Source organism: Cervus canadensis, chromosome 5 (assembly GCF_019320065.1).
Source record: "Cervus canadensis isolate Bull #8, Minnesota chromosome 5, ASM1932006v1, whole genome shotgun sequence".
Classification (NCBI taxonomy): domain Eukaryota; kingdom Metazoa; phylum Chordata; class Mammalia; order Artiodactyla; family Cervidae; genus Cervus; species Cervus canadensis.
Window position 1 is genome coordinate 67118664 of NC_057390.1, and position 24993 is coordinate 67143656.

Consider the following 24993-nt stretch of genomic DNA (forward strand, 5'->3'; position numbering starts at 1 on the left):
CTGAGCCTGAGCCCGGGGCTCAGAGGTTTCTATCGTGATTCCGTTTCTCTCTCACCTGAGAGACAGGACAGTTGTCTGTTTCACAGAGGAGGAAACCAACACTCGGGGGTCAAGAAGCTGGCCCAAGGCCCCACAGGTAACAAGGGCAGAGGGCAGAAGTCAAGCCCACCTTGACTCCAAAGCCCAGCCTCTTCCCACTTCTCGCTGCCCCAGATCTCTAGGAGTACCACGTTTCAGAGGCTGGTCTGGAGTTTTATTTTTTAGAGAAACCCCCAATTTGTCCTTCCTTCATCCACTCAACTTCATCCAATCCCCCAGGATACTTTGCAGCTTGTGCCCCTCTGATTTCAGAGCCAGTCTGGGACAGTGGGGAACAGAGAGAATGGCCTGCCCCCCCCCTCAGCCCAGCCTGAGGCTTTCCTTGTGCCATCTCCTGTGGACTGTGTACCCTGACTTTCCGGCCATACCCTCAGGGTTCCTGCACCCCACACTAGGGGCCTCTTGGGGCACGCCCAGTAACACACAGCCCTCCAAAGTCAAGGAGGTCCTCATTCCTGGGAAGGCAGGATTGCACCCAGGGAGCCAACTCAGCCACGATGACGTCATAACATGGGAACCAAGAAGTGAGAGTTACATTCCCTGTGCTGGAAACAGGCTGAGAAGGGAGGGCACAGTTAACCGTGAAGCCACCTGGTCAGCCCCAAGTGCGGTGGGAGGGTAGGAGGAGCAAGGAGAGATGGGAGGAGCAAGGGGAAATGGGAGGAGCAAGTGGTGGGGGAGGAGCAAGGGAGGGGAGGAGCTAGGGGAAATGGGAGGAGCAAGTAGTGGGGGAGGAACAAGGGAGGGGAGGAGCTAGGGGAAATGGGAGGAGCAAGTAGTGGGGGAGGAACAAGGGAGGGGAGAAGCTAGGGGAGGGGAAGGGGGAAGGGACCGGGGAGGAGCAAGGGGGAGGAGTCGGGGGCCTGCCAGAGGGAAGGAAAGGAAAACCAATCATCCAATTAAGCCCCTATACTAGACAGCATATTAAACAGCAGAGAGATCACTTTGCCGACAGAGGTCCGGATAGTCAAAGCTATAGTTTTTCCAGTAGTCATGCATGGATATGAGTGTCATGCTGGAGAAGGCTCTTGAGAGTCCCTTGGACAGCAAGGAGGTCAAACCAGTCAAGCCTAAAGGAAATCAACCCTGAATATGCATTGGAAGGACTAATGCTAAAGCTGAAGCTCCAATACTTTGGCCCCCTGATGTGAAGAACTGACTCACTGGAAAAGACCCTTATGCTGGGAAAGATTGAAGGCAGGAGGGGAAGGGGAAGACAGAGGACAAGACGGTTGGATGGTATCACTGACCCAATGGACTTGAGTTTGAGCAAACTCCAGGAAATGACGAAGGACAGGGAAGCCTGGCGTGCTGCAGTTCATGGGGTCACAAAGAGTCAGACAAGACTGAGCTACTGAACAACAACAAATAACTCAAAGGTTTCCTAAATCTCCACTGAATCTCTCCTGAGAGCATAGAGGTGAAAACTGTCGGGACCATCCCAGTGCATAGCATATTTCCTACCAAAACTATCCCAGGAGCTGGGCCCAGGCAGGGCTCCCCGACCCCACCAAAGGGTGAAGGGCTCACTTCCCCCTAACCTGTCACACCTCACCCACTCCTCCTCCGCTGATGCCTCTCCCCTGCACTCTCTCCTCCAGCAGTGAGAGGCCTACACCCCAGCCCCAGAGAGCTCACTTCCACTCTCAATCCACATTCACTTGCCTGAGGGGAGCTGGGTGCCCCCCTAGCTAATAGCCCCAGCATCATGAGGAAAATGCCATTAAAGTCCAGCTTAAAAGGCAGCTGAAGTAATTAGCAGAAGATTTACTCCCCTGGTAAGCTGTGCTATTATTAGTCCATGCCTTGTGACAATTGAAATTTTCTTCCCTGTTCCTGACTGACATGGAGTTAATAGAAGAACTATGTAGAAACTCTTGTTTTTGAGCTCTCTTGGAAACAGATAGGTAATGTTTACAGTAAATGGATACCCACTCACCTCTGGGGCCCATAAAGTACCTGTACAATCAGAGAATGCTGATTTTGAGTAACAGAAAAGGGTTCATTGTCTGATACCCAAGGTGCTACATGACCCCATTCTCACTTCAGGGCCCCCTAACCTGACCCTGAAGCTGCACTGTAGCCCCCAGCCCGACCTCGCCCAGGCCATCTGCTTGAAGCAGGCCTGGCACCTGGACCGGAAGTAAGGGGCCACTCCAGGGGCCCTGGGAGGATTGAACCAGGGTGCAGAGGCAAGACCAGGAGCAAGAGATGAGGGTGGGCAGAGGAGCAGGAATGATGCACTCAGGCAGGCAACACACACTGAGCACCCCTGGAATTATTTTTTAAAAGCAGTTTATTGGAACTTCCTTGGTGGTCCATGCTCCCAAGGCAGGGGGCCCAGGTTCAATCTCTGGTCAGGGAACTAGATCCCACATGCCACAACTACAGATCCTGCATGCCGCAACTAAAAAAAGAAAAAATCCTGCCTGTCACAGGAAGAGCGAAGAAACTTCGTGCCCCAGCTAAGACCCAGCATAGCCCAGTAAATAATACATTTTTTTAAGCAAGCAGCTTATCACATTTTTTAAATGGTCTGTAGGATTATTTGATGATTTTTTCATCTAAGATAAGTGGGTGGTTCAACTACATGCCAGGAAAGAAGAAGAGAGATGGGCTGGAAGGCTGGGTGCTCACCAGACAGACGTTCTGTGACATCAAGCACAGCGCGGCCACTCAGGAAGCGCACTCGTCCTGCAAACATTTGTAGAAGGCCAAGGTTGTCTGGAAGAGACGGAGAGTGTCAGAGGTCATGATGCCGAGGCCTGAGAACAGGCACCAGTTGTTCAGGGCAAGGTACCCGCTGCACCTTCATAAGGAAGAGCCCCTTTGGGAAGCTGGATTAATTTTTCCAGGTTACAATGGTGCCTGGAAAAATAGTGAATGTACATAGAGTGTTTCAGGAACAGTGAGTGGCCTATGACAGCTAGACTGGCGCCCACATAGGCCCCATTTAGTCCCAGCAGATCTGGTTCATATTGTCTATGTTTCTTCAAAACTGCTGTGAGCTTTAGAGCAAAATAGGTAGGTAGGTAGATAGATAGATAGACAGATACAGATGACTGATGATAGATGCATGATTGGTAAATGAGAGAGAGAGCAACATAACTAAATAATTGAGAGGTAGGTAGACAGATATGTATTATAGATGATAGATATAGATAATAGGTAGATGACAGACAAAGCATATGATAGATATAGATGATATTAATAGATAACAGATAGATGAACGATATGGAGAGAAAGATGGATGAATGGATACAGATGTGGATATAGAGATATAGTTTTAGGGGAAACTGAGGCACTGGGCCATAAGCATAACTAGGATCAGAATTCAGAAATCATGTATCTCCTCAAAGCCCAAACTTGGGCTCTAACCAATAGAACATACCCATAGCCAGATAGTCAGTTATTTCCATACTGAACATTTACTGATATCCACTACATAACAGACATGGAACTAAGAACTAAATGAAACATGGTCCTCCTTCTGCTCCTCTTTTCCTTCAAGAGACTCCTTTGTCAAAGAGACGAACACTTGATCATGAACTCTTACAGAGAGTGGGAGGCTCCATGCTCATGTGAGCAAGAGCCTGGGGGTTCTGGAGCTACGGTGACCAACATGTCTCCATCTGCCCAGAACCTTCCCCATTTTAGCACTGAAAGCCCCGCATCCCTGGGAAACCATGATGGTTGGTCACCCTATCCGGAGCAGAAGCCCTGGCTGGTTCTGGTAGGATCAGAGGAGGGAATGTGCAGGTTGGGGATGGTGGGGGGTGGGCACAAATGATCTTTCGGTAGTTTATTTATAACCTTCCTGCGCCCCTATACTCAGCACTCCAGTCATACCCATGGATGAAGCCTGGGGCCGGAGCGCTTCTCACTTTTAAAGGAGTGTTTATTAGAGATGGACCACTAATGATAAAGCCCCAGCAAATGGGCTGGGGGATGTTCTGGGGATAAAGAGACTCACTGAACTTCTTTGATTGTACTTCTAAAGTCAACTCCAGCCAGATCCCACAGCTACTGATTTCAGAAGCCGTTCCCTCTTCCCATTCTAGCTGACACCTCCTGGTTTTCCAAACTACTACACTTGAAGTCCTGTATCCTTCTCCAAAGATCTGCAAGATGAAGCAAGTGGCCCTTTACCTGAGAAAGTGGTGCTAACCCAGACAATACATAAGGCAAGAACGGACTCCTCTTACTCCTGGATTGCCCCCCCAAGATCTGAGGAGGTGCCCAGCACACACAGCTCCCAATATCTGCAATCACTGCAGGCACAGCAGAATTCCATGGGAGGCAAGCAAGGGCCAAAATGCATTCTTTAGGGATGTGGCTCTGGGAGGTGAGCCACATAGGTGCACCCAGCCAGAGTGTCCTATTTCAGGAGCTGACCATCTCAAGGCCAGATTTCTCTCCAGGAGACAGAGATTAGCAACCAGCCTCAGGAAGTTTTCCCAGGCATGCGCCACCTTCTCTGAGCTCCTTCCATGCCTCAGCACGGAGCCTCAGCATCCCCAGAGATGGGCAATCAAAGCTTTGTTTTTCCCTTCAGGCAGCCATTCTAGCTAAGAGCTAACTTATGTTTCCCTTGCTTCCCTGCTGAGACCTGTAAGAAACACAGAGGAGAAAATATATACATGTACATCCTGTGCATCTCTGCAACTTGCAAAAGTTCCAGAGTCTAAAATAATTTGTTCGGGGAGACAAAAGAGATACCAGGTTCTAGAACATTTCAGTTAGCAAGAAGTGGTCTCAGGATGTCCTGGTAAAGCGATAAATGTGTAAGAATAGATTTTTGTATCAAGATCACCTGCATTATTATTTCCAGGTGCTTCTGGTTGTCCCCCCACCCAAGGCTAATGATAGCCATGAGTTCACCTCTGGGAACAAGGACTTCTCCCTCTTTCTCTCTCCCATCAACACTCAGTCCAGAACGTTCTCTGGGTGCCGTTAGACCTCCCTACTCCTGGCCGCTGACATGACCTCCCAGAGCCTAAGAGAAGTGGAGATCTTGGGGAATGCTTGAAAATGCACAGCCAGTGGACATCTGTGCCAGCTCATGCTCCCATGGTGCCTGACACACAACAGATGCCCAATAAATTCTTATGGACAGCAAGGCAATGCTAAAGCAGACACACTAGGTTGGCCTAAACTGGTCTATGCACCCCAGATACCACCCCAAGTAGCTGCCTTTCTGCCTCTGACTACTTCCATAGTGACAGCTCACCTTTTCTGTCACTCCCAGGTTTACTGGGAGTCAGTAAAGGACAGTGGCTGAGGGGGTAGAGTGGGTCCAGATCACCTGGATCTGAACCCTGGCCCTTCCGTGTTTCACTGTGAGACATTGGACAAGTCACCCTCTCTAAACCTCAGTTTACCATCTATAAAATGGGAATGATATTAGTACTTTCCACACAGAGCTGCTTAGGATATGCAAATATAAGTTATTGTTGCTACGATTACTATGATTACCCTAAAATACTCTGAAAGCCCAGCAACTTTCATGAACCTCAGCAACCCTAACTGAATCCTCTTCAATGAAGAGGCTGGAATCTAACTTTCAAAAACTGAAAAATCCATGCTCAATTAGCCTAACCCAGGGTTTTCATAGGCTCCTTTTACGTACCACAAGAAGCCACACTGGCCGTGGTGCTACCCACACAAAGGGGCAAGCAAAGCCTTCACTATAGAGAAAGTAGCCATGGGCTGGAAAGCCAGTCATCTTGGCCTCCCTGAGCCTAGTCTCCCCTCTCCACAATGGGCTGAGGTCTAGCAGGCCTCACACCTGTCCCATTCAAGATGATTCCAAGGCTACCAGACCATGTCATCCCCAGGCTACTGGGAAGCCAGAGAAGAGCTTTTAAGAAAGCATTAAAAAAACATGGTATCACAGACAGTGGCAGCAAAGACACTGGAGTCAAACTGGGCTCCCAACAATAAGCACAAGACTCAGTAAGTTATGACGCCTCAGGTGGCTCAGTGGTAAAGAACCTGCCTGCCAAACAGGAGATGTGGGTTCAATCCCTGGGTTGAGAAGATCCCCTGGAAAAGGAAATGGCAACCCACTCCAGCATTCCTGCCTTGAAAATCCCATGGACAGAGGAGCTTGGGGGGCTACAGTCCATGGACTTGCAAAGAGTCAGACACAATTTAGTGACTAAATCACCACCACCACCAGTAAGTTATGTCACACAGCTGAATTCTCTGTGGCCACTAAATCTACATCTGTTCATTGCAGGAAAACTGGGAATGATCCACTAAAACAGAAAAATACAAGCTATGACATAGCACATGATGGAGCTGTTGAGAGTGACTCAGGTGCATAATTGTATGTAAATACTCATGCTCTGCTTTTTTAAAAACAGGATGCAAATTTCAATGTGTAATATTATCATGACACCGTACACAATGTACACAGAAAAAAATACCTAACATGAAAAATGCTAACTGTCAGCAATGGTTTCTTTAAGGAGTCCAGACTGTAAGTTTTTTCCTTCCAAATGCTTCCATTTTTCTTTTGCTCAATAATTAATAAGTATGACTTTTACAGAGGTGGAAAGTAAACTTTATATTTTTAATAAAGCTAACTGGAAAGACTACTTAACAGCGTGGGAAATTGAGTGGTGTTAAGTGAAAGGAGCAAAGTCAAAATTATATTTACATTATTATTAATATTATGAAATTTGTATACATGCAGACAAAAAAACTGAAGATAAGAGAGACATTTTTAAGCAGTGGGTATATCAGAGGGACAACCTGGATGAATTTTATGTTTCATTAACAATACAGTGTTGGTCATATGATTTGTATAAAGTAATGAATTTAAAATCAGAGCAAAAGAGCAAAAGCAGATCTGATGCGGCCCTTGCTGAGCTTATCTGCTCCCTGCAGCAATGGCCAGGTGCTGCACTAAATAGTTTCTTTGGCGCTCAGTCTGACCAGGAGCCAGGTAAACTGTCAGCAGCCTAATGTTTTAATTAATGAAGTTTCCTCTGTAACTAGCTTCCCTGGTGGCTCAAACACTAAAGCGTCTGCCTACAATGCAGGAGACCCAGGTTCAATCCCTGGGTCGGGAAGATCTCCTGGAGAAGGAAATGGCAACCCACTCCAGTATTCTTGCCTGGAAAATCCCATGGACAGAGGAGCCTGGTAGGCTACAGTCCATGGGGTCTCAAAGAGTTGGACACACGACTGAGCGACTTCACTCACTCACTCACTTCTGTAACTATCCCAGTAACAGAGCCTAAAGACAGAGCCAGCCAGTCTTTGCTCAGGAACCACCTTGATCCCTGAAATAACTCTCTTGAAATCAGAAGGTCTTGGTGCTGAGTAGAAGAGATGACACTCCAGGCTCAGCCCCGGAGACGCCCTCAGGCAGGCAGTGACCAAGGGCAGAGGACAGGGAACAAGGCTCCCGACATATCTCCTTTTTCACTGTCCCCCAAAACAAACATGGGCAGAAATCCCACCTGCTCTGTCAGCCAGCACACCACTGGCCCACTCACCCCAGGGAAAAGTGAGATGGAAGAGATGTGGCGTCTGATGCCCAGACTATATCATCCAATTCTAGAAACAAGAGGTCGCCTAAAAAGACCAGTCTCCCAGTTTGGCTGTGCCAACTGGACTTTATGCCAGAAGGGAGCCTGCCCCGGCTGTGTTTTTGACCTCCTTGAGCCCCACTGAGTAGGAAACAAACAGTAACATGCTGTAACTTTCCATAAAATTATCTCATAGCGTTTCACAGCTCCTCTCCAGCCTGGAAGCCAGAGTCCCTCATGGGGCATGAAGAAGCCAGCTTGGGAGAAAGCTCCTGCTCAAAGGACCCCACGCCACTACCAGGAGGGGTCTCTGGGGGCTAAGGGTCAACTAGAGCTGCCGGGCTCAGCCTGGGTGATTCGGGAAAGAGGATGTACGCCTCCTCTCCTGTCACACCTGCCGCAGTCTCTACATCCACCACCCAGTCCCCCAGGACACTGGGAAGTTTTGTTTCTTGCATCCATTATTTCCTCTGCAGGGCAGGCGTAGACCGTTCCAGGCAGAAGAGGACTATTCTTTGGGAAAGCTTGGCAACTGAGTCCTACCAGTTCTGACCTTCATGGATTGAGAAGTCAGCTCATTACTTCACAGTTAAGAACACTTCCAAAACCAAGCATTGCTGGTTAGGCTGGGAGGGCATGGCTCAAATGACCAGAAATCGAGACCCTGGGCTTGACCCTTGGGGAGCCACAGGAGCCTTGTGTCAGGGGGTCAGTGGGCTCCATCCATCCCTTTGAAGCCAACTCCATTCCATTCCAGCCTAGCACCGACCTTAAGATTAGAGAGGAGGGCAGGGCCCCCCTCCCCTGCCTCCATTCTCCTTGCACCAAATCCTCTGGCTGATGGACAGAGAGAGCACTGTCAGCCATCCCCAAGGAGACTCTGTTCCAGGAGGAAAGGAGAACCATAGACATCTTCCTGGATGCTGCAACCTGCCTCATGGTGGGTCAGATCATGAAAGCAGGCCATCCCTAGGCTCCCTTTTCTGGGTGTCCAGCCCAGGTAGGTACAGCAGGGCCCAAGTAGGGGAGACTTGAGCCTTGTGACTGAGTGAGACATCAGATTCTGTAGCTCAAAGTTCAGGTGCTCCAGTGTGCTCATGGAGGCCAACTCAATGGCAAAAAAGGGGAAACTAAAATCCCTGGATGGGGAAGAGTTAAAAGCTCCTCTCCCCAGACAAGGGTGCTCAGCCTCTTCAAATAGCTAAATCCTATTTTGCTTGGTGCTGGTTTTCCCAATAAATCTAGGGCCCACGGTGATTTACCAAGAGCCTTGGTTATTGGCAACAGCAATCTCACTTACCCAGAGCAGTGCAGAGAACAAGCTGTAATTTAGAGCTGGATTTATTTTGTTTGTTCTACAGCAACAAACTCAGCAAATCATAAATTCCCTCTGAGATGAAGAGAGGAAATTGACAATATTTATGATCTCGAGAGGCGGAGAAGGGCCTGACCAGGCCTTTAATTTGTAACTGAAACTTCTCCTGGAGGCTCCAGCCAAGGACACAGCTGGTGTCCCAGCCCCAGGGAGCTGGGCTCAGGCCTGGGTGCGGGATGGGGAGGAGGGGTGGGTGAGCCAGGCGATGTTTCCAGCCGCACCATGGGGATGGATGCTCTGTGCATTCTGAGGCAGCTCATGGCTCTGTGCTCATCGGAACATATGGCAACAGAGCCAACAGTGGTTCTCAGATCACACGCTTCCTCATATCAAGGCAAGACTAGTTTGTGAGAGACTACAGGTCTGGACACGAGTCTATCATTTACTACATTCTCACATACCTGAGGTTTTGAACTTGCACTTCAGTCTGTGTACTAGATACACCAAATATGACCATCTAATCATCTAGCAAAGGAATGGATAACAGAAGGTCATATACACACTGCTATATTCAAAATGGATAACCAGTGACAAAATGGATAGCCACAGGGAACTCTACTCAATGTTATGTGCCAGCGTGGATGAGAGGGAGGTTTGAGGGAGAATGGATACATGTATGTGTATGGCTGAATCCCTTCACTGCTTACCTGAAACTACCACAACATTGTTAATCAGCTGTGCATGCATGCGTGCTAAGTCATTTTAGTCATGTCCGACTCTGTAGCCCGTCAGGCTCCTCTGTCCATGGATTCTCCAGGCAAGAATACTGGAGTGGGTTGCCATGCCCTCCTTCAGGGGATCTTCCCAACCCAGGGATCGAACCCGTGTCTCATGTCTCCTGCACTGGCAGGCAGGTTCTTTACCACTAGCACCACCTGGGAAGCCTGGTTAATCTGCTTGACTCAAAAAAAAAAAAATATATATATATATATGTATATATATATATAAACAGTATAATGTCTGAAAAAAGAAAGAAATAGATGCACCAAAATTTCCACCTAACGTTCCAGAACCAAGATGTGATCCTGCAAAACTCATAAGGGACAGAGGAGCTGCTGTCTTTCCTCATGTCTCTCCCTTGGCTTCCACGTTTTCATTCTTTTCATTCTGCCCCAATCTCCCAGTCCACTGTCACGCTCCACTCCTCACCTCAAATCACTGTAAAGGCAGTTCTCATTCATTCCACACTCAAAAAGTCAAAGGGATCCCAACCTGACTCCTATATCAGACAGTCAAGGTGGTCACCTTTGTCCTTTCCAACAGGCTTGCCCTCCTATCTCTCCAGCATCCTGCCTGGTTCCAAAACCACATCCCCTACTACTATTTCTACAACTAAAAAAAAGTTAACAACCCTTCTAAATCCTTCTCAGTGATCCTCATCTGTTTTTCCATCAGTGCCCCAGTGGCTCATTTGCTTGGCACTGTGTGACCCAGGGTGAGTTATTTTCATCATGTACCACAAGGAGGAAGGACTAGGTTGTCTCCACTTCTACCAGATGGACTTGACATGGAAAAGCCTGCCAATAAAGAACCTGGGAGGCCCTGGGCTGCCCACCCATGCCCTGTGCAGCCTCAGGATATATTGGGTTGGCCAAAAAGGTAATTTGGGGTTTCCCATAAGAGGTTACAGAAAATCCCAAATGAACTTTTTGGCCAGTTCAGTGTTTGGCCTGACAGCCAATCAATGCCTTTCACTGCTCTGCTGATTCCAAAGGAGGGAAAGTGGGAATGTCCATCCTAAGTTTAACAGAGGGGCCAAGGAGGGAGCCAGCCACCTAACAGAGCCCAGCAGGGGCTCAGAGTAGGCTCACCTAGACTCTCAACCATTGCATCCAGTGCCGTCGCCGCAGCCACGTAAATTCCTGCATTCTTGGAGTTGAGGTTGTCTGCTACAGCGATAATGATGGAGAGCAGCATGGGCTGTAAGCTTTCTCTCAGGAGGGGGATCATCTTGGCGAGGGACTCCAGCGCCCACTGGTTCACCTTCTTGTTGGAATCCTGAAGCCTTGGGGTGAAAGCATCAAAGACCTATTGAGGGAACAGAAACCAAGAGCCCATGGGACCCAGGCTGGGCAGGAGTCCTACAGCCCAACCAGCTGCCCTCTGCAGGGACTCTTCCTCCCTGATGGGGACCATCCAGCCTATGTCAGAGTATTTTCAGTGATGAAGAGCTCACCTCTCAAAGGGGTAGGCGACAAGAGAGAAAGGACTGTATACTGAGTACTCACTGGGAACAAAGGGCATAGAGCATCTTGTTAGGTACTCTGCACTCACTCATGGAGTAATCTTAATGACCCATGAAGCACAGGTTCTCATCCTCAGTTTACCATTAAAAAACAAAACAAAAACTGAGGCTGAGAGAGGTTAAATTATTTGCCCAGATCACACAGCTGGTAAGAAACTTCAAGCTTGTGTCTTAACGACTCTGCTATGTGGCTTGAGTGTCAGCAGCCTCACTCCTGGAAGAAGCAGGCATCTGCCCTCATTTCCAGACTGTGAGACCTGTGCTTTCTCTGAACCCACCCATACAGCCATCCTGGCCCAGGTGCCTGGTCAACCACATGTTCTACCCCCAAACCTCATGTGCGTAGCAGGATTGGGGGCAACCCTTAGCCATGGCAACCTCCATCTCCACCCTCCTCCCTATAAATCTGCTGGGAGGATGAAAAATGCCCAAGACGTCTCTGAGTGGTCCCAAGGTGCCCAACAGGAAGCAATGCCCTGTCCTCTTGGCCACTTCCAGATAATCTTATGTCATTACCATGGAAACTGGAAAGCAAGTGTTTGTCAGGCTCCCTTTACCCTGGAGGGTCTGGCACAATGTCCAACCCTCTCCCGAGTTTTCCAGATTGAAGTTGCACCTACTGGGGCGAGAGACAGGACAGGTGTGGGGTGGCACTCACCTGGACCAGGTTGGCAATGATGAGCTCTGGTTTGGCCCTACAGTGCTCAACGAGCCGCCCCACACCTTCCATCCGAGACTGGTACTCCTTGGCCTCCAGCAGCCGCGTCAGCTCCCGTAGCTGTTCCACCATCTCCAAGCCACCCCGTATGGAGGAGCGCAGCCCCACCAGCCGCGGGCCATTGGAGCTGAGCCTGCGTGGAACAAGCGTCTGACCTGGGCAGCCCCAGGGAATGAACATACATCTTGTCCCATGCACAGCCCCCAAAGACAGATGGGGCTGAAACCAGAGTTTCACCTGCAGCTTAGTCCACTTGAGCCTCCCCTCCACCCACTGCTTGGGGCCACAGGCCTTGGGAACTCTGGAAGTGCCTTTTCCTTAGGAGGGTGCCAATTGGGTGCCTAGGGTTCTGTCCCCTTATCAGTGGGCAGGGCTCTTTCTTCTTGTTTGTTTGTTGTTGTTGTTGTTTTTCCCCTCTTTTCAGAAGGTAAGTTAGGAATGGGGTTAGGGTCCCTGGAGTGAGGGTGGAAATCCATAGAAGGACAACAGACACACTTTAATCTAAGAGTTGGGCTTCCCTCAACTCTTAGATTCCTCCAGGCTCCTGCCAGGAGCCTGCACCCTGACCCCTGGTCATCTAGGCTCCGCTCACATCCTCTGGGAAGAGGGAAATGTTAAGAAGCCCTGTTGTCTTAACATTTGTCTTAACATCACAGGCCCATCACATTCCCCTGGTCTGTTCCAGCCAACAGAAGAGCCTCTTCACACAGAACTCCTATCCCCCACCCCCAGTGCTCACCTGGGTCTCTGAGTTCTGCCCTACACCTGGGTCCCACCCAGTAGAGCCCAACATCATTCATTCTGACAATCATCCCTATACCTTGCCTAACTGTGTGCCAAGAGCTCTGCTGGACACTGAGAGCAATGAGATGAGAGGCATGGTCTTTGCCCAAGGAGCTCATGGACCAAAGGGAGGTGAAGGATTGAAGGCCGGGGCAACCTGTCCACCTAGGGGACATGGGGGCAGAGGGGAAGAGAGACCTTCTGGCGGAAGGTCACGGTGGGGAGGGGGGTCACATCTTATAGAATAAATAGGCATGTTCCAGGTGCAGATGACACTGCATAGGCAGAGGCACAGGAAAGAGAGAACTCGGAGGGCCGGGCACCTGAGGTCTGGCTGAGAGCAGGAACTTAATATAGAAGAGGTGGAGGGGGCTTCCCCTGGGGATCCAGCTAAGGAGTCCAGATGTTCTCCCACAGAAGGAGTTTAGTTTCAGGCGCAGGAGTGACAGTCAGATTCCTGTTGGGTTTCTAACTCTTCCTGATGCCCACTCTCTCATCCCTGGGCCTATTCCTTCTCACCTGCCTTGACTCTACCTCTGCCCCTAAATTAGTCCCAGGATGGCCACTCTGATGGCAAAAGGTGCTCTAAGTGGATGGAGAAACCCTGAGTTCACATGCAGCCTGACCCCATCCCCCTTAAACAGCAGCTACACGGCTGAGACTGCAGGAATCCATCTCTACCGGCAGATGCTCCGTAGCCCACGATTTGCCCTCCCCGAGATGTGGGTGGGGGAACCCTCCCCATAAACTCACCCATGAGTCCTGCCGACCAAGTAGGGCTCAGTTGCAGCCCAAATGCATACCCCTCCCCTCCCAGGGCCACTGCAGGCCCCAGGCCAAGCAGAATGTCATGGTCAGCAGTCTTGGAAGGGGAGCCCGAGGGAGACAAGAGCTACTGTACCCGTCCTGGCCAGGCAGTCCGTTCTCATACACCACCAGACTTCTCGACACCTTGCGGTCTTTGGCAGATGGAATTTCATTACCACCTTCTAGTCCCTTGAGAAATACACACACACACACAACATGAGCTGAAAGGGGTGACCTTCTGGGGAACTGCCAAATGTTCCAGTCTAGACCTAAACGAGAGGAATAACCCCTTCCACCCAGGAGAGCTTGGGAGGGCCCTGGGGAGCCTTCCAGGGGTCAAGATCCCCACTTAGAAGATGAAGGCAAGAAAACCTAGGCAGGTACCAGGAATACAGGCAGTGAGAGGCAGAACCAGGTTTGAGCACCAGGAAGGAAATTCTACCCATCAGGCATCATGGATGAAATGAAAGCCTCTAGAGTGCATGACCCCTTCCCCTGACCCAAGTGAGGGTTGCAGGCTGCCAGGCTCAGCCCTGATCCCCACCCCAGACCAGCTCACACCTTGCCGGCTGCCAACTCACCTGCTGTTTAATAGCTGTCATGACCTTCTGTAAGTCATGGGACGGGAGGGACTGCTTCAGAAATGCATCAAACTTTGTGTTTGACATCAAGATATTCACCATCTTCCGGCCGTAAAACCTGCCATCGGAGAGACAGCAGGATGAAACAACAGCCACAGGAATGCAATATAAATTTGCTTTACAGTTTTGCATAATTTTTCTAATTATAGTAAGAGAATTTTTAATACTTTTTCTAATCATGACAGTAATCCCAACTCAGAACAAACACTGACCATAATCCCATTACCAGGAGAAAACCACTAGTCAATTTTTATATTATTTTATTATAGTCATTTTTCTATGCATATATATTTTTAGTTGATATCAGAATGTATATACAATTTTTACCCAGCTTTTTAATGGCTAAATAATATTCTGTTGGATGGCTATACCAAAGTGTATTAACTTTTTTTCTAGCATGAGACATTTAGAAGTCCGAGAAAGGGTATGGTGGCGCAATCTAGGAGGGAGGGGTCAACTCTACCTGATAAATAGTGGTGGTAGTGGGGGACCTTGGGTTGGGACTCAAACGATGAGTGAATGTGTGCTCAGTTGCTCACTCAGTCGTGTCCGACTCTTTGCAACCCCATGGACTGTAGCCTGCCAGGCTCCTCTGTCCATGAAATTTTCCAAGCAAGAATACTGGAGTAAGTTGCCATTTCCTACTCCAGGGGGTTTTCCCAACCTAGGGGTTGAACCCACATCTTCGGCATCTCCTGCATCAGCGGGCAGATTCTTTACCCCTGCGCCACCTGGGAAGCCATAAAAAATGAGTAGGAGTTCACAAATGGGATGAGATTAAGAAGGAAGTGGAGAAGGGAGGATGCCACATAAGACAGTCTGATAGATCTGCAAGTGTGTGGTTGGAGAATAGCAGGCAGAGACTGGACCCAGGAAGAGAATAGGATAGAGAAGAAGGAAGGTAAGACCCAGTTTAGGGAGATGTGAAGGAACTGGACTTTAGCCTGCAGGTGATAGGAAGCTGAGGAATGATCAGATTTGCACTAAAATCAAAATGTCTCAGGACTTCCTTGGTGGTGCCGTGGAAAGGAACCCTCCTGCCAATGCAGGGGACAGGGGTTCAATCTCTGGTCTAGGAAGACCACACAGGCCGAGGGAAACTAAGCCGGTGTACCACAACTACTGAGCGGGCGCTGGAGGGCCCGAGAGCTGCAACTGCTAAGCTTGTGTGCCTAGAGCCTGTGCTCCGCAACAAGAGAAGCCACTGCAGTGAGGAACCTGCACATCACAACGAAGAGGAAGCCTCACTCATTGCGACTAGAGAAAGCCCACACAAGTAACGAAGACCCCAGCACAGGCAAAAATAAATACATAAACAATTTTTTTTAAATGTCTCAGGCAGCAGTGTGGAGGATGGATCTTCGGGGACCAGGCTGGGGTCCAGGAGACCTGTTAGGAGGCCACTATAAGATGCTAAGGCCTGACATAGCCAGGAGGGTGGGGTTAAGTAAGGATGATCAGATTCAAGAGCTGCTAAAGAAGATGAAATTGAAGGGTCTGGCAGCTGATTGGAGGTGGAGCCTGAAGCATCCAGAATTATCATAGTCACTCAATCTAAAACTTCATTAATTGTAAAAATGCACCATTAATTTATTTCCGAAAGAAAAACAGAAAAAGAAGACACTGGCAATTTCCACTGCCTTCAGTGACATGGCCCCATGTGTGAAAGCCATCCGTCCTTCTACATGCTATCTCAGAAACAGAAGTAACGCTTCTTAAGGGGACTGCCTTCCTTCCTTAGGTCAGGTAAAGTACTTGATGGTTACTTTGTAAGAAACTGTGGAATCTGGGTCTTTCCTTCAATGATGAATGTCTGTATTAATATCGAATTTATGCCCCAACACTCCATTTCCATGCCTTTTCTCATACACAATAACTCTTCATTTCAATGCCAAAACTAGTGTAATATTTCTAAAGACATTTTAAACAACGATTAAACTCAGCAATTCTCCACAGTGACTTCTTAAAATAAATATAAAAGGCTAACCAGCAAACAAAGTCTCATAATATAGTTCCTACAACACAAATAGTAATTCAAAGGTTTATATGATGAGCAACGAGGATCAAGTTTGCAATTGTGTAGATAGTAAAACTTAAGTCTTAATTGCTGCCTGGCCAACAACAGCTGTGAGATGCCTAGGATTCTAAGATATTAAAATGTGGAGGGAAAATGAAGTATAACTTCCCCATTTTTAATCTTAGATGACTCAGTAAATAATAGTGACTTTTAATAAGAGAGGGAACACAGCCAGAGAAGCCACCTTCGGGAGAAGGCAGTGAATTCGTTTAGGGTGACAGTGGGACATCCCAGTGATGGGTCCTGGGGAGGCATCAGAGAAATGGACAGATGCTCAGAGAAGGAGCCGCCTGGAGGGAGACACAGCGGAGCATCAGAGTTTTGCTATGACTGGAGCCACGGGAAGTAATGGTGCCGCTCAAAGAAAGCTGCAAGGCGGGGATGAGGACTGAAGACAGTCCTGAAGCCATGGGCATCCGGGTGCGGCGGGAGGTGGGGAAGAAAGACACAGAGGAAGGACAAGAACCAGGGAGTGTGGTGCCATGGAAACCAGAAGCATAGGGTTCCAAGAAAGAAGATGAAGTGCACTCAATGCCATCCAGTGTGAGAGAGAGGTCGGCGAGGGGTTTAGATCTGGAGAGGTATTAGATCTTAACCGTCCCTTCCCCCACCCATGATGAAGAGCAAACCAATCAAACCTATTCAATACTTCCCTGACAATATTCCTCCCTTCAGTAGATGGCCCTTTCACTCACCCCACAGTTCATCTGAAAACCTAAGTCTCATCTCTGATTCCTCTTTGAAACCCTCACCACCAACCTGCTATCAGCTCTGCCTTCAAAATACACCCCAATCAACCCCCTCCCCCTTCTGCAGCCTCCAACACGACTTGCCCAGATTCTGGGGTAGCCATCCATACAGCATCCCACCTGCATCCTGGCTCCTCTCCCCAACTATCAATCCTCCAGAGAAACTTTTTTTAAAAAATGCAAAAGACTAGCAAAGATATCAAAAAGCACCCAAATGCATTAGCAATCAGGGAGGGAGGAAAAGAAGCAGTAGTGAGCTAGCACTTCTATCCACTAGTTGGGTAAAAATGTGAAATCCAGAAATTGCAAGGTTGTGAGGATGTAGGCACCTCAGGGGCAGGGTAGGGAGGACCTCCCTGGTAGCTCAGACAGTAAAGAATCTGTCTGCAACGTAGGAGACCTGGGTTCAATCCTGGGTTAGGAAGATTCCCTGGAGAAGGGAAGGGCAACCCACTCCAGTATTCTTGCCTGGAGAATGGACCGAGGAGCCTGGAAGGCTGCAGTCCATGGGGTTGCAATCCTGAGGTGCAGTCCTGTGGGAGGGCATGGGGAGGGAGCATGCGTGCGGTGCTGCCTTCCCGGGTGCACTCTGGGACAGCCCATGTGAATGCACCGCCTGGGACACAACACAGAACACAGTGTGGAGCTGTAGCAGGAGTGGTGGGGGATCCAGACATAACACGTCATGATCTGAGAAGTATGATAAATTATCCCAACTCCAGCTTTTAAGGACTCTTACCAAATCCCCAACCCCTGACCATGAGGCCCTTCCCAGCCTGGCCTTGCCTCCTCCCCATCACTGCCCACCACTCCCCTCGTTCACTGTGCTCCACCAAGCTTTGCCTTCTCATCATTCAATACCCAACTTAGCCCATCCCAGGGGATGTACCACCTTCCTTTGCTGGGACTCTTGCACCCCAAATCCTCAAAGAGCTGGGCCTTACTAGCCAATCAGTTCTCAACTCAAATATCAATCTTTAGTGAGATCTCCCTCGACCCTCAACCTAAAGTAGTCCCTACCTTGTCCTCCCTTACGTTTTTGTTTTGCCCCTTATCTGTGTCTAAAAGTGTCATAATTATTTACTTGTTTATTATGCAACTAGGAGGTAGGATCCAAGACAACAGGGGTCTAACTTTTCCTGTTCACACCTGTGCTCATAGTAATGAACAGAATGCACATCACATATCTCCTAAACAAAATGAATTGAATGGATAGCTTTATAGGGAATGGAGCTGGACCAGGACAGAAACTAGAGCAAGATTGCAATGGCTAGAGGGGAAGTGAAAGGTGAGGGATGGGAGGCAGATGGTAGGATTGCAATGGCTAGAGAGGGACTTAAAGGTGAGAGATGGGAGGTAGAAGGTAGTGACCATTCCCTGAGCGGTCCTGGCTCTGGCTGTGGTGGTGTGGAGAGGTGGGATGACAGCTGTAAGGAAATGACACAACTTTGTCCATCAACTGTCCCTCCCCGTGGCCCTGGGGAAGCTGAGCTGCATGGACAGGACCCTCAGGGGTGGCTGATGGCCTTGTCTGCTCTGGGCTGGCCAGGTCAGCCATCCCCCAGGCCCTGCATTACCTGGTGTCCTGGTTGGAGTCCTGGGCCAGTCTCACCAGGTTGTGCACCAGCATATCTGTGCTGTCTCTGGTGCCTGAGAGAAGCTTCTCGGCGCCTATCTGCTCCAGGACGACCGACAGGTGCTCGGCAGTGCATTTCCGGACTAAGGGGTTTCGGTGGCTGAAAGGAAACCCAGTCATGGACAAGGGCTCAGTCAAGGAATGGGGTTTGGGCAGGAGGGGCGTCCCCAGACTGCCACACATGGACCTACAGTTGTGCCTCCGTGTTTCATGCCACAGTGGGCTCCCAATTTTGTCCCTCCACGGCTCAGGGGAATCTTCAAGGAAGAGCAGTCCCTTCCTGACAGTGGAACTGAGGATGGACTAGGGGTGAACATGAAGCCACGTGACGTCCCCAGGCCCACCGCGTGCCCACCATCCCTGTGCCTTCCTGAGCTCATGTCCTGCCTTTGCCTAAATTCACTTCTCACCTTTCCTCTACCTAGGATACCCTACCTCTGCCTTCTGAGCTCCCGGACAAAACTAGTGCTTTCCTGGGGGGAAGAGCACTGTCCTTTGTCCCCTGGTAAATACTGGGGTACCTCATGGTTCCCAGGGAGCAGACAACAAGACTCCCTCTCAGTTGAATCCCCTGTGTCCCTCTGGCATGGTGACCCTTCAGCAGTTCGTGGGCATTTACTGCATGTTCATTGAGCTGAATTGAGACAGGAGGTGGGATAGGAGATTGATGGGTGATTTCTAGGGGAACCTGAAATCTTACAGGAGGAACCCATCGGGATGTCACCTCTTTCTTTTTCACTTCATTCAATGTGAATTCAATATGTCCACAGTCCATTGCATTAGGTGACACTGGCCCCTTCCTCCCCACTGGGGACCTTCCCAGTAGAACACAAAGGGAGGCTTCCCTACTCAATGTGGTCCAGGGACCAGCACATTAGCATACAAGTCAGAATGTGCACTTCAGCAATATGCTAGGGAATTCCAATGCACAGCCCTGTTCCAGGCTCCCATGGTTCTTCCTGACAAGAGTCTATTGGCTCAGTTTACTGTGAGCACACCCTCCCTGCCAGGCTCTGCACTGAACCAGGGTCTCCTCAACTCCACAAGCTACTTTTGTCATCATCTTGCAGGTGAGGAAGCACAGGCACGGGGAGGAATCCAGAAAAAAAGTACGATTGATTTCTCCCTAGTTAAAAACAGCCACTATCAGTACTCAGTCAATGTCAGGTAGAGACAGGCGTTTCCCCGTGAATCAATTCCTATACTCTTCCCAACAATTTTATTACTATCCCTGGTCTCCGTTTACAGATGAGGAAACAGAAGCTTGGGGGAAGTTTAGTAACAATCCAGGCTGTGAACTTCGGTAATGTGGTTCAGGAGTCTGTGGGCAAAAAGGCCTTCTGGCTGTGACAGCTCACCCTGGGTTCTACCCAGCAGGCCACCCAGCCTAACAGTCTGACTGGCTTATCGGGGCTGAGAGCTGTGTCACCCTGTGGGAGAAGGGGCTTGGGGGAATGCTTCTGGTTTTGCTGTTGGAGTTGGTTTTTATAAAAAGAAAGATCCAGCTGCAGAAGGGCTCCGACAGCAGCCTGTCCCCTCCTTCTCCCCAAAAGGCCAAGTGGGGCCAGCTGGAGCAGATTTTGTGCCTTGCTCTGCTCACGGCCCAGATTTCATCAGAAAGAAGCATCCCTCCCCTGGGTAGAGTGAGGCCCGGGCTAAAGGCTGCCTCTGCCACCCCATCTCCAGGGACAGTACCACGGCCACTTCGAGTTTCCCAGTGTTGAGCAGATAGTAGCACCCATCCCTTCCCAGCTGGGGCCTGGGACAACTACAGGCTGCCCTCATTATCCCCAGCCTGGCCCAGGCGGGAGAGAGGCCCACCGGGGAGCAGGGGTCTTTCTCTCCAGGGGAAATGCTTGAGGCACCTGCACCATCTCCCTGCTCTGCCCCTACCCAGCGCCTCTCCCCTTTGCCTGACCTCCCCAGGCTGCTCTCCCACCAGATCCCCACGTACTAGATGCCCACGGAGGTGAGGGCCACCAGGGAGCGGGCAGGGGTCACATGCTCCACCATGGCCCCCAGGGACCGGTTGGCCGCCCTTTGGATGAACCCGCTGGTGTTTGCCATCTTCTGGAGCAGGCAGCGGGTGATCTCCTCAGCCTCCTGGTCCATGTTCTTCTTCAAGGCCCGGAAGAGGTCTCCCAGGGTGCTAATGGCCAGGCGGGACACCTTGGAGCGGAGGTTGGTAACCTTGAAGAGAGATGGGCGGAGGACCTGCAGGACTGCTGGGCCCTGCCAAGGGCTCCAACACACTGGAAGGAGGAACCCTCCCACAGCCCCCACCCTCACCCAGGCCTAGGCCTCGCCAGACTGGAAATGGAAACCCTGCAGTAGCTCTGGGCAAAACAGTCTCATTTTTAAAAAAACACCATTACTTTTGTTATCATCATACTTATCAATCCTACTATTATCATTATCATCTGGAATTTGTACAATACTTAGTCTTGAAAGCACTTTTACAATTGATGTTTAATTTGATCTTCACAAGGCCCCCCAACGGGGCAGTCTACTCCCAAGGACAGGCGGCATTGCCTCCACTTGTGATAAGATACATTTTATTGCCCATCTGGGCCTGGCCTAGGCCAAGTCCTAGCCTCACAGGAGAAAGGATTTGGGAAATGTTACAGCTGCCTACAAGTTAGAGATCTAGCCCAGAACACTCCATCCCTCCTCAGGTATTCTAAGTACAGAGGACAAAGCAAGGCTGTGACAGATGAGCACATAGGATTCTGACTATTTCAATACCCAGAGATTAGAAATAAGGAAACTCCGGGCCTCAATTTTCCAATCTAAGAAATGGGTGTCTAGCTCCCACCTCAGTGGCTGAGAACAGAGAAATAAACAGGGATGCCCTGGGAGCCATGGGCCCCTCTGCGGCTGCTGTGTGACCAGCAGCAGCAGTAGCACCAGGGAAGGGGGACTGGCTGGGGGTCAAGCGGAGCACACAGGACAGAGGAGGCCTTACCTCCCCGGTCACGGCCAAGGACACATCATGTAGCCTCCCGGCGAGGACCTCCGAGTGACAGGCTGCCAGGCACTGGATGCTCACCAGGCCCCTCTCCTTCATCTGCCTGAGAAGCAAGTCCAGGCCCTGTCATAGGTGCCTGGGGGAGGGCACTCTACACAGGGCGCCCACATTGCCACCACCCCCGCCACAGTGGGGAGGGATTTGATGGCATCAGCGGCAGTGTCCTGGTGTCACAGCCAGGCTGAAACGCCAACAGTCCAATACAGGCCATCTTACGGGGTCCGTGACCCAGCCCAACCCAGGATGGAGGCCCACTCCCACGACCCAGGCCTATGCCACCCACAGAGCCTGTGCCTGTAAAAGAAGGCTCTTGAACATGAGGACTGAAGGAGGCCTTCCCGCAAATGGGACCTCAAGTCATCACTTTGCTCAGGACTAAGACTGGTGGCGCTAATGGTAAAGAACCTGCCTGCCAATGCAGGAGACATAAGAGATCCGAGTTCGATCCCTGGGTTGGGAAGGTCCCTTGGAGAAGGGCATGGCAACCCACTCCAGTATTCTTGCCTGGAGAATCCCATGAACAGAGGAGCCTGGCGGGCTACAGCCCACCCACTCCAGTATTCTTGCCTGGAGAATCCCATGAACAGAGGAGCCTGGGGGGCTACAGCCCACCCACTCCAGTATTCTTGCCTGGAGAATCCCATGAACAGAGGAGCCTGGGGGGCTACAGCCCATAGGGTCTCACAGAGTCTTAGCACACAGCACACAAGACTGTGTGGAGGAGGGACACCGGAGCGGAAGGAACTTAACTTAGAGAAAGGAAGGACTCTGACCTTCCTCAAGTCCCCATGGAAGCATTGCAGAGTCAGATTGTACTTCCTAGGCCCGGCTCTGGGGCGCTCAGGACTGTTGGCAGTCCGGGACAGATATTGCCGGTGGGACTCACGCACTCCCCCTCCCCCACCCCTCCCCCACCCCTCCCCCTCCCCCACCCCTCCCCCTCCGCGGGACCAGTTCTGCAGTGGGGGAGGGGCGCGGGGCAGGCGCTCCTCTGCGGCCCCACCCCTACCAGGTCACAGCACACACGGGCTGTTTCCTCACCAGTCACTGCTCTCTAGGCACTGCAGGGCATCCACCAGCCCCAGCTCAGGGTTCGAGAAAGGCCTCAACTCCCTGAAGGCTCGAAGATCCGTCTCCTCCTCCTCTTCTTCCCACTCAGGAGACCCCAACGTGAGCACCGCGGGTAAGGACTGAGCTGTAAGAAAAGGAGAGGAGCGGGGGGTTTCACCCAGAAGACCTGAGGCCTCCACAGGACGGCACTGAACCCACCTTGCTGAGGAAGGGAAGACGGAGTGGGGGGGTCTGCAGGGTGAATGGACTCGTGAGGCCTAGAAGCCAGGGCCTGGGCTGCACTCCCTGGGGAACCATGGAGACCACCTAACTCCTACCTCTCATTGACCGTTTTTATCCCTACCATTGCTAACCTGATTATGATAAATAAACTGGCCTGTGAGAGGTTGCTTGATGTCACGTGACCAAGCCCACCCAGCTGGTGATTCCTCCCCAATCCTGCCCTGTCTGTGACCGGAGGTGAGGCCAGCAAGTCTATCAAGGAATGACTCCCTGGCTCTAACCTTGTCCCCACCCAGGAGCCTGTGTTACGACTTCTCCTCCTCCTTCTCCTCAATTCTCCATCCTCTGGTGAAGCCGGGGTCCCCCGGACAGTCCCTCAGCTCCTTCATTAGCAGAGCCAGGACTGGAATCCAGATCTCTCACTTCCCGCCTCGTTCTCTGCAGAGGTTCATCTTTACATGACTTTCACAATGCCATACCCAGGAGGTCCAAGGCAAGAATGAGCTGAGGGGTATTACTCTCCTTAAAGCCAAGACACAAAGACCTCATTCATTCTTGGATTCTCTTCTCAGCTTTGCCAATGGATCAAGAGTCATCAGCCAAAGTCTAAATCCCTATGGGCCACCATCACCTCGAGTGACCTTGGGTGCTCTTGGGTGACTTTGAGTCTCTGGGTCTCAGTCTGTTGTCTATAAAATAAGTAGCTTAGATTAGAAAGATCAATGTTTCCCAAGTACCAACCATTCAGTTACCACTTCCATGGGTTGTTTTTTTTTTTTTTTTTTTTTTTTTGCCACATCCCTTAAGTGCTTGTACCCTTATTTATGTGGTATTTTTCTTCAACTCACTTTTCAAACCCTAAATAAGTTTATTTAAGGGAAATTTATATCACTACCATAATTGGTAAATGATTATTTGTCATAGTGTGTGATAAATATTTACAGTCAAAGTAAAAGAATATTGTAAACTCTCACTACAAAGTGGCAGTCAGCTTCTGATGTTTCTAGCCAGGAGGAAGATCTCTTTGTTTAAAAAGGAGACTCGAAAGTCTTAGTAAGGTGTTAAAAATTAGCACCAGATTAAGACTTTCTACTTGATGGTGTCAAAAGAATAGAAAGAGAATGAAATAGAAAGGTGAGCCAGTATTATTTCTAGCACCCAAATGATGCTCTATTCTCCCACCGATGTTTTACAATATCCTACACTTAAAGAAACTCTGAACCAAGTTGGTGGTTTTCAAATGTCCTTTTGTAGCAAAATCTTTTCAAATGAAATCCCACATGGAGCCCTAATATGCCAAAAGGGGAAGCAAAATAGACCCTCCTTTGGTGGAATGGGAACAGGGCCTCCCCTCCACCTTCCTGAGTGTCCCACAGAACCTTCAGGTCCTTGCATCCCAGTCTGTAACCAGCCCTGTCCTACCCTGACATTTTATGAGGCAACAGGCAGGAACCCAAGATTTTCCCAGAACCCTTTTCTCCTCTTCCGGGTGTTTCCAGATATTTCCACAGAGGCTGTTATCAGCATCTGTGATCCTGGTGCTCTGGTGGGTCCTCTAGGACATGTCACACAGGTTGGACACACCTGTCTAGCCATCCACAATTCCCGTTACAACAGCCTGAGTCCCCAGGCGGCCCATAGACACTCTACTGTTCCTCTCTCTGGCAACCGCAGGCTGCCCCCTGCTCTCACAAGGGCAGCAGAAGCAGAGCAGCAGAGGTCACCCTTGCCATGCCCCTAAGCATCCAAGACAGCATGCCAAGAGACGGATATGTGCCCCCCACCAGTTGGTCTGGGCCCCACCTGACGCATGGCGGGCAAAGCTGGGCTCCTGCTTGCTGATGGGGATGCTGGGCAATGAGGCCCGGCTGGCCCGCTTCCTCAGGGTGATGCCGAGGTTGTTCCTGCGGGGGCTGCTCAGCCCGGTGGGCACAGACAGGGTCCCGCTGCCCCGGAGGGGAAGGAGGCCTGTGGAGGCAGAGAAAGTCTTTGGACAGAGCT

The 24993-nt window shown here is 50.2% G+C and overlaps 1 protein-coding gene across 1 annotated transcript in view; it reads right to left on the reverse strand.

Moving 5' to 3' along the window:
• Nucleotides 1–24993, reverse strand: part of TOGARAM2 (TOG array regulator of axonemal microtubules 2) — a 55982-nt gene that overhangs the window by 1642 nt on the left and 29347 nt on the right. Inside the window, exons 10-19 of the mRNA XM_043470484.1 lie at nt 24796–24960; nt 22741–22894; nt 21637–21742; nt 20626–20861; nt 18613–18771; nt 14150–14267; nt 13663–13757; nt 11919–12111; nt 10827–11043; nt 2737–2823 (exon numbers count right to left, since the gene is read on the reverse strand). Coding sequence (XP_043326419.1) covers nt 2737–2823; nt 10827–11043; nt 11919–12111; nt 13663–13757; nt 14150–14267; nt 18613–18771; nt 20626–20861; nt 21637–21742; nt 22741–22894; nt 24796–24960 — 1530 coding nt within the window. The remainder of the gene's footprint in view (nt 1–2736; nt 2824–10826; nt 11044–11918; nt 12112–13662; nt 13758–14149; nt 14268–18612; nt 18772–20625; nt 20862–21636; nt 21743–22740; nt 22895–24795; nt 24961–24993) is intronic.